At 40.8% G+C, this 12,986-nt stretch overlaps 2 protein-coding genes across 4 annotated transcripts in view; both read left to right on the top strand.

The window, feature by feature from the left end:
* Positions 1-12,986, top strand: part of LOC117094361 (UDP-glucuronosyltransferase 1-6) — a 135,759-nt gene that overhangs the window by 78,897 nt on the left and 43,876 nt on the right. The window lies entirely within an intron of this gene.
* Positions 5,336-6,327, top strand: LOC117095198 (UDP-glucuronosyltransferase 1-3-like). The gene has a single exon (XM_033231960.1). The coding sequence runs from the start codon at positions 5,410-5,412 to the stop codon at positions 6,325-6,327; it is 918 nt and encodes a 305-aa protein (XP_033087851.1). The 5' UTR covers positions 5,336-5,409.

Here is a 12,986-nt window from a genome sequence, read left to right as displayed (position 1 = left end):
TCTGCACCTAAACCCTGACATTCAGCATTATTCTTTGCATTCTGAAGCATGTGCATCTAAAATCCAGCACCCTATTTGGGCCACCGACCCTGTGTCCAGCCCCACTGTTCGGCCCTGGGCACGTTGCCAGCCCCTCCATTGCAACATCGAAATGTACACACTGCTTCCGTAAAGTGACAACTTTCAGACACTTGGTGGCTCTTTGTATATGCATATACTTGATGGCCTGGGGAGTTTCACGAATGTCCTTTAAGTGAACAGGAAAACCAAAACCTCTTGATTTGCGTGATTTTGTGGTGTTTCTGGGTCAAGTGAATAAAGAAGAATTTTCACAGATCACCTCAGGCCTCTTAGAGGAAGAACTGTCATCATCATTACTAAAGTTTAAAAGACTCCTGCAGAACAAGGTGTTTCACCTGGAGACCTTTGCCACGTTCATGCCAATTTACTGAGTGCATGAAAGATCATTTATACCAAAATCTTTATCATGTGTTATCTGTGATAGGCATGCCATTACCATTTTTATTACATTAATTTCCTTTGTTATTTTGTCACCCTTACTTACTTGGTTTGGTTGACCCTTAGATTTGAAATTTTTCTGCAAATATCCGAGACCACAGTCGAAATCTTATGTTTTTTCTCCCTCTCTTTCTCCTTGATTTAAAGTTTATGATAGGTTGAATTATTTGATTGGTCTTCTCAAAGAAATAACTGTGGAATTTGTATATTCTTTTTACTGTTTCATTTTCTGTTTCATTAATTGCAGCTTATTTTTGCCTTAATGATTTCATCCTAGTTTCTTTTGGTTAATTTGTAGCTGCTTTTGTAACTGCGTTAGAGGAATGTTACGTTTCTTTACATTTGATTTTCCTTAATGAAATATTGAGGGCTCTGAGTAAAACTTTTTCTATGTCCCTTAGGTTTTGGTAAAAATTGCTGTTCTTTTCACTGCTTTTAGATAATTTAAATATCAGTTTTAAAATTTCTCCTTTGATGCAGTGACTGTCTGTAAGTCTGTTTCCTAATTCTGATATCGTTAATAATTTTGTAGTCATCTCCCTCTTATTTTCTGTAGTTATTTTGGATTATAATAAGAATGTTTCTTGTGAAGACACTACTTAATAAAATTCTTAATAGGTTACTTGATGGTCTAATACAGAATTGTCCAATAGAAATATAATGTAAGCCACATACATAATTTAAACTCTTCTAGTGGGCATGTTAGAAACCAGCAAAAAAAAACCACTGAAATTAATTTTAATAATGCATTTTCTTAAACCAGATGTATCCCAAATATTATTCTTTCAACATGTATTCAATATGAGATTATGACTTAGCTATCTTTCATAGATTTTTTTTCTTGTTAAGTCTTCAAACTCTAGCATATATCTGACACAGCATATCTCCATTTGGAATAGCCACATTTCAAGTGCTCCGTAGTCCTGTGCAGTTAGTGACAACAATATGGTCAATGTTTATAAATGTTCCATGGACACAACTAAAATTCTGTCTTTTCAATTTTTCTCTTCTTTTCTTTTTCTTATTTTTTTTTTTTTTTTTTTTGGAGAATGAGTCTCGCTCTGTTTCCCAGGCTGGCGGGCAGTGGTGGGATCTCGGCTCATTGCAACCTCCACCTCCTGGGTTGAACTGATTCTCCTGCCTCAGTCTCCCAAGTGGCTGGGACTAGAGGTGCATGCCACCATGCCCAGCTAATTTTTTTTTGCATTTTTCTGGAGATGGAGTTTCATCATGTTGGCCAGGTTGGTCTCAAACGCCTGACCTCAAGTGATTCACTAGCCTTGGCTTTCCAAAGTGCTGGGATTACAGGTGTGAGCCATCACCACACTGGGCGATTTTTCTATCTTTTAAAATCCCTCTACTAAACCTTCCCAATTCTGGGAAGGATGTCTTTTTAAAAATCCCCTTACATAACAAATTCTGCTCCAGTTATATTTTGGTTCTTGAATAGTTTTTGCTTTATACATAGTGATTAGATTGGTGCATGTAGGTTTGAGACTTGTATTTTCTTCACATAGTTTGCTGTTATCATTAGATAATAATTCTTAAAATACATTTTATCTGATATCAGTATTGCTACCCCTACATTATTTTAAAAATTCCCCATCTCTTTTAATTTGAAAATAATTTGTGTGCAGGTGGGTGGCTCACACCTGTAATTTCAGCCCTTTGGGAGACTGAGGCAAGAGGATTGTTTGAGCCCAGGAGTCTGAGAGCAGCCTGGGCAACATGCTGAGACTCCATCTCTACAAAAAATCAAAACATTATCTAGTTGTGATGGTGCAGGCCTGTAGTCCCAGCTACTTGGGAGGCTGAGGCAGGAGGATCACTTGATACAAGGAGATGGAGACTGCAGTGTGCCATGTGTTCACACCACCTAACTCCAGCCTGGGTGACAGAGCCAGGCTCTGTCTCAAAAAAATGAAAATTTCTTTGGCATGTGAAAATCGTGTTTTAAAAGTTTAGAAAACAGTTTTTTAAACTCCAATATGAAAAGTTAGGTGCAATGGAATGCACCTGTGGTCCCAGCTACTTGGGAGGCTCAGGTGGGAGAATCATTGAGCTCAGGAGTTTCAGCTCCTATGGTTTTTAAATTTATTTATTTAAAATACAAAAAAACCCAGAATGGTTTCAATCTCATAGTTTCTTTTGATGTTAGCATTCTGATTCTGTCTGTTCTTAATTTTATTCTTTCCATTGAGTGTAAGCTCAATCCTTTAACAGAAATTTCCTTTTTCCTTCTTAATTTTGGAATTCCATGGCACTTTTCCATTTCCATGGAGACACAGTGCAGCATCTTCAAGTCTCAAACTCTTACATCTGTCTCTTTCACTTGTAAGAGCCCTTGTGATTATATTGTCCCACCCAGACATCCAGGATGATCTCCCCAACTCAAAACCCTTAATTTAATCGTATCTGTGAAGTCTCTTCCACCTGTAATGGAACATATTCCCAGATTTGAGGAACTACAATGTAGATACTTTCGTGGGGCTGTGATTCTGCTTATCACAGACACTAAGCTTAAAGTGAAATCCACATCTTATTCAAAGCTAGGAGATTTTCCTCTATATGGCCATTTAAATTTAATTTTTGTTCCTGTACTCCATAGAGTTCTATTCTCCAGCCTTCAGAGCTATCAGCTTACCATTCAATTATCTCCTTTTCTCCTTGTCTTCCTTTTTTTACATCTTTAAAAAACAATACCTTTCAAAGAGCAAAAGTTCTAGATTTTGATGAGGTACATTCTAGCAAAGTTTTTATTGTTTGTACTTTTTGTACCCTAAGGAAACTTTGTCCACCCCAAGATGTGAAGATTAGTTTCTAGAGTTCCAATTCGTATGTTTAGGTCTGTGAGATTGGCAGAGGCGAACAAGACCACACAGATCAGGCTTTCGGGATGCGTTTTTCTGTCTCTGGACTTTGCTGGGGTGACCTCACTGACACCCATGGCTTCAACCACCACATATTCAGATGGCTCCAAGTCTATCTGTGCAGCCCAGACCCCTCCTCATCTCCAGACCGCAGCTGCTCCTGTTTCCCAGGCACCAGGAGCTCCTCCCTCCCTGTAGTTCTACTCTCCTCAGCACCTCCAGGTCTCTGGAGTACCACCATCTTCCAAGGTACATGGGCCTCCCCAGTGTCTAGGTGTTCCAGATGTGTCACTTGAAATCAGATGACTTCACTGTCTAAATAAAACACCACTACTTGGAGGTAGAACACGGGAGCCCATGAATGTGGCAAGAGCAACCTCCCAGGTGTGTTCCACCCCTCACCTTGGGCTCATCAGGAGGGTGCTTAGAGGGAAAGAATTTTAAATGGGTTGGAAGTATAATTCAGAGGCTGAGATGTTGCACTTACAGCTAAGAATCCCTTTCTAGCCCTTTATATCCTCACAATTCCCCAGGAATTGTTCTCCCCTGGAGAGTTCCCAAAGCCCTTGAAGACCTTCCTTCTCTGTGCCATCCTACTTGTGCTGCCCTTGAGCTGAGTGTGCCCCTGGTGGATGCTTACATTCGCTGCCTGTCCCATAGTTTCTGTCCAAAGGTGGAATCTATTATCAATGTGGATCTCTAATGGGGGTAACATCCTCCCTAAGGGAAGCCTCAGCCTTAACAGAAATGGCAGACATGGCCAGGCAAGAAGACACAGAGACAGTGAGATAGAAAGTATGCACAGACCAGAGAACCTGCCCACATCATCCTGGGGTGACCAGTACAAGGAGGCATGAGCAATCTTGTGAGCACATATAGTGGTGACTTTCTGGAGCAGGACGAACCTCATGGACTTGAGACCCTTGTGAGTGCTCAGGGTCTCTCTCTCTTAGAAGGGCACACATTTAATTCTCCATCTGAAATTTGAACTTGGGTCCCCACAAATTATGCAGCCCATGCTGTTCTGGAGGAACCATTCTTATCAGAACTTGGTGCTGGATTGACTTGGAGAAAAGCCTGATCATAATTTTCAGGATGAAATAAAGGCCTGGATGAATGGACACTTTAGTCTTTAAGCAGACTTGCAGAAGACTGGAGCCTTCAGCATTCAGAGGAGGAATTCAGACTGTGCAAGATCTGAGGCCAGGTTCTAGCTCCCCTGGTTCCTTGGTGAGCAGGGAGCTCCCTGAACCCACCGTGGGTCCTTGCTAGGGTTATCTTGCCCATATGTGCTTTAGACAGCAGGACCTCTTATTCCATGGGATAGATGGAGAATCCTCAGCAAGGTCTTCCCAAGAATCCAATAACCACATCTTGAGCTCAGCCTCCCTGCAGCTTTTTTTCCTATTGACAGCCACTTCAGAGAGAGTCCTCTTTGATCCTTACAAGAAACATCCTGGTGTGAAAAATGACCAAAACCAGATAGCCAGCCTACACACTCTGTTTAGAGAAAGCTGGCTTTAAAATGTTGTCTGTTTTTTGGATGTGCTGTGTTACTCATACACGAGAAGAAAGAGTTTGAAGCACTAGCAAATAGGGTCACATCCAGCAGAGAGCATATGGTTGGGGACTAGGGCAGTGGTGACTCCTCAGACCTCAGCTGCAGCCTGATAAATGTGGTTCATAGAGAAGTAGGAGGCAGTGACATGAAATGGGTGTTCACAGCCTTGTGTTGGGAATTGGATGAGAAACAAGAGCGTAAACTTGGATGTTCCCCAGAGCAAGCGCAGGGTCAGATGAGTTTTTCAAGATAGGAGTGATCGGTCTTTCCCAAAGTGGGGCCCATAATGAAAGACAATGATTGGTTTATCGGTAATAATTAACTAGAGGAGGGCACTCTGTCTTCCAATTACATGATGATTTGCTAGGTGGCTCAGTGACAAGGTAATTAAGATGAAGAAAACAAATGTAGGAGGCACAGCGTGGGGTGGACAGTCAGCTGTTGGCGGCTTCTGCTGAGATGGCCACAGGACCCCAGGTTCCCCTGCTGTGGCTGGCTACAGGACTGCTGCTCCTCCTCAGTGTCCAGCCCTGGGCTGAGAGTGGGAAAGTGCTGGTGGTACCCATTGATGGCAGCCACTGGCTTAGCATGCGGGAGGCCGTGCGGGAGCTCCATGCCAGAGGTCACCAGGCGGTGGTCCTCACCCCGGAGGTGAAAATGCACATCAAAGAAGAGAACTTCTTCACCCTGACAACCTATGCCATTCCGTGGACCCAGGATGAATTTGATCGCCTTATGCTGGGCCATACTCAACTGTACTTTGAAACAGAACATTTTCTGAAGACATTTTCTAAAAGTATGGCAATTTTGAAAAATATATCTTTGGTCTTTCATAGGTCTTGTATGGAGATACTGTATAATGAGACCCTAATGAGGCACCTGAATGCTACTTCCTTTGATGTGGTTTTAACAGACCCCATTTACCTCTGTGGGGCAGTGCTGGCTAAGTACCTGTCAATTCCTTCCGTGTTTTTTTTAAGAAACATTCCATGCGATTTAGACTTTAAGGGCACACAGTGTCCAAATCCTTACTCCTATATTCCTAAGTTATTAACAGCCAATTCAGACCACATGACATTCCTGCAAAGGGTCAAGAACATGCTCTACCCTCTGGCCCTGTCCTACATTTGCCATGCTCTTTCTGCCCCTTATGCAAGCCTTGCCTCTGAGCTTTTTCAGAGAGAGGTGTCAGTGGTGGATCTTCTCAGCCATGCGTCTGTGTGGCTGTTCCGAGGGGACTTTGTGATGGACTACCCCAGGCCGATCATGCCCAACATGGTCTTCATTGGGGGCATCAACTGTGCCAACAGGAAGCCACTATCTCAGGTCTGTATCTGTGCCTTCATCCAATCAATGTTCCAAGCAAAACACTTTTAAAAAAAGTGTATTTACTTACAATTGCTTCTATATCTACTTCTCTTTCCAGTGCTTTTATTTCTGCTTGTTGTCGTAATAGTCTTCCATGAGATAAACTGTTAAGGGGTCACTAGTAGGGTATTTCAGGTTTTAAACGGTCAATGAGAGGAAGAAGAGGCAGACACGAATGTTTGTCAAAGGATGGGCAAGGACTGGTGTGACTCATGGAGACAGTTCATTTGTAAAGGCACCATAGTCATGGTTGTGCATGCCCTTCATTTGGCAGGAGCAGAGACACTCTACACTGAGAATTGACCCATCCTGGATTTTTTGCTTGTGTGATTTTCAGGGGAAAGATGATGCAACAGCAAATTAAAATTGTTGACGTAATAATTTTTAGTGGTCCCGTCTTGCGAACGATAGAGCGGTGACCACAGGAGACCTAAGCACTCACAGAAACTAGAAGTGTCAAAGAGGTTGACCCAGTTCAGTGGAAGTGGTGCAATTAAGTTGGGATGGATGTCTGTGATTAGAGAATGACACATGAAGTTCAGTTTCCAGACAGGGATCTGTGCTGACAAAAGATTTTCTGGTCAGGATTTGGGGTCTGGTGCATGATGTGGGGACATCTCAAAGTTTGGTAGGCACAGTGATGGTTGCATCTCAAATGAATCTTCTACTTGGAATGCTGAAATTAGCAAGAAGTGGCGGAAGGCGCTAGGGAGGAGATAAGACTGTGTATCTATAAGCCCAGTAAAGCTGTGGACAGTGATGAATGGACATGTGTCCAAGAAGGGAAGCGTTTCTCAGGAGAGGCTCATCACATCACCAAATCCACCCTATCCCACTCCATGTTTCTATAATGGGATCTACTCCTTTACCAAAAATTTCACAGGCAGCCTTCATTAATCCAGAATATTTGGGTTTCATTGAAATGGTACTCTGGGAGCTGAATATTGTTTCTTTTTCCTTGGTGTGCATGTATGTCATGAGAGAATTCAGCCTTTTTATGTCATATTCACCGAATGTATATGAACTTCCATGACTTTAGATCCTTGTGTATTCTTATTTCCGTACTTCTTTTTATTAACATATGTATTGTTGCAAAAGACTCTAAGCTTCATTTTTCTTTTTGATCAAACCACATGATGATTTTTTCATTGGTGGTTTTCTCCCTTATGCAATGTAGTTATTCAATTATAAAATATGTGTTTATTAGGGTAAAAATGTTGAAAAGTGGGATGGCATTTAAATAGTGACTGTTGCCCTTTTCTTCCGGTTTTTCTTTTTTCTTTCTTTTTTATTATTATACTTTATGTTCTAGGGTACATGGGCACAACGTGCAAGTTTGATACATAGGTATACATGTGCTATGTTGGTTTGCTGCACCTGTCAACTCGTCGTTCACATTAGGTATTTTTCCTGATGCTATCCCTCCCCCAGTTCCCCACCCCCAAACAGTCCCCAGTGTGTGATGTTCCCTGGTCTGTGTCCAGTGTTCTCATTGTTCAATTCCCACCTATGAGTGAGAACATGCAGTGTTTGGTTTTCTGTCCATGTGATAGTTTGCTGAGAATGATGGTTTACAGCTTCATCCATGTCCCTGCAAAGGACATGAACTCATCCTTTTTTATGGCTACATAATATTCCATAGTGTATACGTGCCACATTTTCTTAATCCAGTCTATCATTGATGGACATTTGGGTTGGTTCCAGGTCTTTGCTATTGTGAATAGTGCCACAATAAACATACGTGTGTGTGTGTCTTTAGAGTAGCATCATTATAGTCCTTTGGGTATATACCCAGTAATGGTATTGCTGCGTCAGGTGGTATTTCTAGTTCTAGATCCTTGAGGAATTGCCACACTGTCTTCCACAATGGTTGAACTAATTTACACTCCCACCAACAGGGTAAAAGCGTTCCTATTTCTCCACATCCTCTCCAGCATCTGTTGTTTCCTGACTTTTTAATAATCACCATTCTAACTAGCGTGAGATGGTATCACATTGTGGTTTTGATTTGCATTTCTCTGATGACCAGGGATGATGAGCATTTATTCATGTGTCTTTTGACTGCATAAATGTCTTCTTTTGCGAAGTGTCTGTTCATATCCTTTGCCCACTTTTTGATGTTTTTTTTTCTCTTATAAATGTGTTTGAGTTATTTGTAGGTTCTGGATATTAGCCCTTTGTCAGATGGGTAGATTGCAAAATTTTTCTACCATTCTGTAAGTTGCCTGTTCACTCTGATAGTAGTTTCTTTTGCTGTCGAGAAGCTCTTTAGTTTAATTAGATCCCATTTGTCTATTTTGGGTATTGTTGCCATTGCTTTTGGTGTTTTAGTCATGAAGTCCTTGCCCATGCCTATGTCTTGAATGATATTGCCTAGGTTTTCTTCCAGAGTTTTTATGGTTTTAGGTCTAACATTTGAGTCTTTAATCCATCTGGAATTAATTTTTGTATAAGGTGTAAGGAAGGGATCCACTTCCAGTTTTTTACATGTGGCTAGCCAGTTTTCCCAGCACCATTTATTAAATAGGGAATCCTTTCCCCATTTCTTGTTTTTGTCAGGTTTGTCAAAGATCAGATGGTTGTAGATGTGTGGTGTTATTTCTGAGCCCACTGTTCTGTTCCACTGGTCTATATATCTTTTTTGGTACCAGTACCATGCTGTTTTGGTTACTGTAGCCTTGTAGTATAGTTTGAAGTCAGGTAGCGTGATGCCTCCAGTTTTGTTCTTTTGGCTTAGGATTGTCTTGGCAATGCAGGCTCTTTTTTGATTCCATACGAACTTTAAACTAGTTTCTTCCAATTTTGTGAAGGAAGTCATTGGTAGCTTGATGGGGATGGCATTGAATCTATGAATTACCTTGGGCAGTATGGCCATTTTCACAATATTGATTCTTCCTATCCATGAGCATGGAATGTTCTTCCATGTGTTTGTGTCTTCTTTTATTTCATTGAGCAGTGGTTTGTAGTTCTCCTTGAAGAGGTCCTTCACATCCCTTTTAAGTTGCATTCCTAAGTATTTCATTCTCTTTGTAGCAATTGTGAATGGGAGTTCACTCATGATTTGGCTCTCTGTTTGTCTGTTATTGGTGTATAGGAATGCTTGTGATTTTTGCACATTGATTTTGTATCCTGAGACTTTGCTGAAGTTGCTTATCAACTTGAGATTTTGGGCTGAGATGATGGGGTTTTCTAAATATACAATCATGTTATCTGCAAACAGTGACAATTTGACTTCCTCTTTTCCTAATTGAATACTCTCTATTTATTTCTCTTGCCTGATTCCCCTGGCCAGAACTTCCAACAGTATGTTGAATAGGAGTGATGATAGAGGGCATCCTTGTCTTGTGCTGGTTTTCAAAGGGAGTGCTTCCAGTTTTTGCCCATTCAGTATGATATTGGCTGTGGGTTTGTCATAAATAGCTCTTATTATTTTGAGATACATTCCATCAATACCTAGTTTATTGCAAGTTTTTAGCTTGAAGAAATGTTGAATTTTGTTGAAGGCCTTTTCTGCATCTATTGAGATAATCATGTGGTTTTGTCATTGGTTCTGTTTATGTGATGGATTACGTTTATTGATTTGCGTATCCTGAACCAGCCTTGTATCTGAGGGATAAGGCCAACTTGATCATGGTGGATAAGCTTTTCAATGTGCTGCTGGATTTTGTTTGCCAGTATTTTATTGAGGATTTTTGCATCGATGTTCATCAGGGATATTGGTCTAAAATTCTCTTTTTTTGTTGTTGTGTCTCTATCAACCTTTGGTATCAGGATGATGCTGGCCTCATAAAATGAGTTAGGGAGGATTCCCTCTTTTTCTATTGATTGGAATGGTTTCAGAAGGAATGGTACCAGCTCCTGTTTGTACTTCTGGTAGAATTCGGCTGTGAATCCATCTGGTCCTGGACTTTTTTTCGTTGGTAGGCTATTAATTATTGCCTCAATTTCAGAGCCTGTTATTGGTCTATTCAGAGGTTCAACTTCTTCCTGTTTTAGTCTTGCAAGGGTGTATGTGTCCAGGAATTTATCCATTTCTTATTGATTTTCTAGTTTATTTGCATTAAGGTGTTTATAGTATTCTCTGATGGTAGTTTGTGTTTCCATGGGATGGGTGGTGATATCCCCTTTATCATTTTTATTGCGTCTATTTTATTCTTCCCTCTTTTCTTCTTTGTTAGTCTTACTAGTGCTAGTCTATCAATTTTGTTGATCTTTTCAAAAAACCAGCTCCTGGATTCGTTGATTTTTTTTGAAGGGTTTTTTTTTTTTGTCTCTATATCTTTCAGTTCTGCTCTGATCTTAGTTATTTCTTCCCTTCTGCTAGATTTTGAATTTGTTTGCTCTTGCTTCTGTAATTCTTTTTGTTTGTTTGTTTGTTTTTTGAGACGGAGTCTTGCTCTGTCGCCCAGGCTGGAGTGCAGTGGCCGGATCTCAGTTCACTGCAAGCTCTGCCTCCCGGGTTCACACCATTCTCCTGCCTCAGCCTCCCGAGTAGCTAGGACTACAGGCACCCGCCACCGCACCCGGCTAGTTTTTGTATTTTTTAGTAGAGATGGAGTTTCACTGTGGTAGCCAGGATGGTCTCGATCTCCTGACCTCGGGATCCGCCCATCTCAGCCTCCCAAAGTGCTGGGATTACAGGCTTGAGCCACTGTGCCCAGCCCTGTAATTCTTTTAATTGTGATGTTAGCGTGTCAATTTTAGATCTTTCCTGCTTTCTCCTGTGGGCATTTAATGCTATAAATTTCCCTCTACACACTGCTTTAAATGTGTCCCAGAGATTCTGGTTGTGTCCTTTTTCTCATTGGTTTCAGGGAACATCTTTATTTCTGCCTTTACTTCGTTATTTACCCAGTAGTCATTCAGGAGCAGGTTGTTCAGTTTCCATGTAGTTGTGCGATTTTGAGTGAGTTTCTTAATCTAGAGTTCTAATTTGATTCCACTGTGGTCTGAGAGACAGTTTGTTGTGATTTCTGTTCTTTTACATTTGCTGAGGAATGCTTTACTTCAAATTATATGGTCAATTTTAGGATAAGTGCAGTGTGGTGCTGCGAAGAATGTATATTCTGTTGACTTGGGGTGGAGAGTTCTGTAGATGTCTATTAGTCTGCTTGGTGCAGAGCTGAGTTCAAGTCCTGGATATCCTTGTTAACCTTCTGTCTCATTGATCTGTCTAATATTGACAGTGGGGTGTTAAAGTGTCCCATTATTATTGTGTGGGAGTCTAAGTCTCTTTGTAGGTCTCTAAGAACTTGCTTTATGAATCTGGGTGCTCCTGTATTGGGTGCATATATATTTAGGATGGTAAGCTCTTCTTGTTCAATTGCTCCCTTTACCATATGTAATGGCCTTCTTTGTCTCTTTAGATTTTTGTTGGTTTAAAGTCTGTTTCATCAGAGACTAGGATTGCAACCCCTGCCTTTTTTTTTTTTTTTTTGCTTTCTATTTGCTTGGTAGATCTTCCTCCATCCCTTTATTTTGAGCCTGTGTGTGTCCCTGCACGTGAGATGGGCCTCCTGAATACAGCACACTGATGAGCCTTGACTCTTTATCCAATGTGTCAGTCTGTGTCTTTTAATTGGGGTATTTAGCCCATTTACATTTAAGGTTAATATTGTTATGTGTTAATTTGACCCTGTCATTATGATGTTAGCTGGTTATTTTACCCATTAATTGATGCAGTTTCTTCACAGCATCAATCGTCTTTACAATTTGGCATGTTTTTGCAGTGGCTGGTACCAGTTGTTTCTTTCCATGTTTAGTACTTCCTTCAGGAGCTCTTGTAAGGCAGGCCTGGTGGTGACAAAATCTCTCAGCATTTGCTTGTCTGTAAAGGATTTTATTTCTCCTTCACTTATGAAGTTTAGTTTGACCTGTGAAATTCCAGGTTGAAAATTCTTTTCTTTAAGAATGTTGAATATTGGCCCCCACCGTCTTCTAGCTTGTAGGGTTTCTGCAGAGAGATCTGCTGTTAGTCTGATGGGCTTCCCTTTGTGGGTTACCAGACCTTTCTCTCTGGCTGCCCTTAACATTTTTTCCTTCATTTCAACCTTGGTGAATTTGACAATTATGTGTCTTGGGGTTGTTCTTCTCAAGAAGTATCTTTGCAGTGTTCTCTGTATTTCCTGAATTTGAATGTTGACCTGCCTTGCTAGGTTGGGGAAGTTCTCCTGGATACTATCCTGAAGAGTGTTTTCCAACTTGTTTCCATTCTCCTCATCACTTTCAGGTACACCAATCAAATGTAGATTTGGTGTTTTCCCATAATCCCATATTTCTTGTAGGCTTTGCTTGTTTTTTTTTTTACTCTTTTTTCTCTAACCTAGTCTTCCTGCTTTATTTCATTAATTTGATCTTCAGTCACCGATACCCTTTATTCCACTTGATCTAATTGACAACTGAAGCTTGTGCATGCATCACGAAGTTCTCATGCCATGGTTTTCAGCTCCTTCAGGTCATTTAAGGTCTTCTCTACACTGTTTATTCTAGTTAGCCATTCGTCTAACCTTTTTTCAAGGTTTTTAGCTTCCTTGTGATAGGTTCAAACATGCTCCTTTAGCTTGGAGAAGTTTGTTATTACAAAACTTCTGAAGCCTACTTCTGTCAACTTGTCAAAGTAATTCTCCATCCAGCTTTATTCCATTGCTGGCAATGAGCTGCAATCCTTT

The sequence above is a fragment of the Trachypithecus francoisi genome, unplaced genomic scaffold, assembly GCF_009764315.1.
Source record: "Trachypithecus francoisi isolate TF-2019V2 unplaced genomic scaffold, Tfra_2.0 Lachesis_group13, whole genome shotgun sequence".
Lineage (NCBI taxonomy): Eukaryota > Metazoa > Chordata > Mammalia > Primates > Cercopithecidae > Trachypithecus > Trachypithecus francoisi.
The sequence above is the reverse complement of the archived record's forward strand: the minus strand, read 5'-3'. Positions and strand labels throughout refer to the sequence as shown.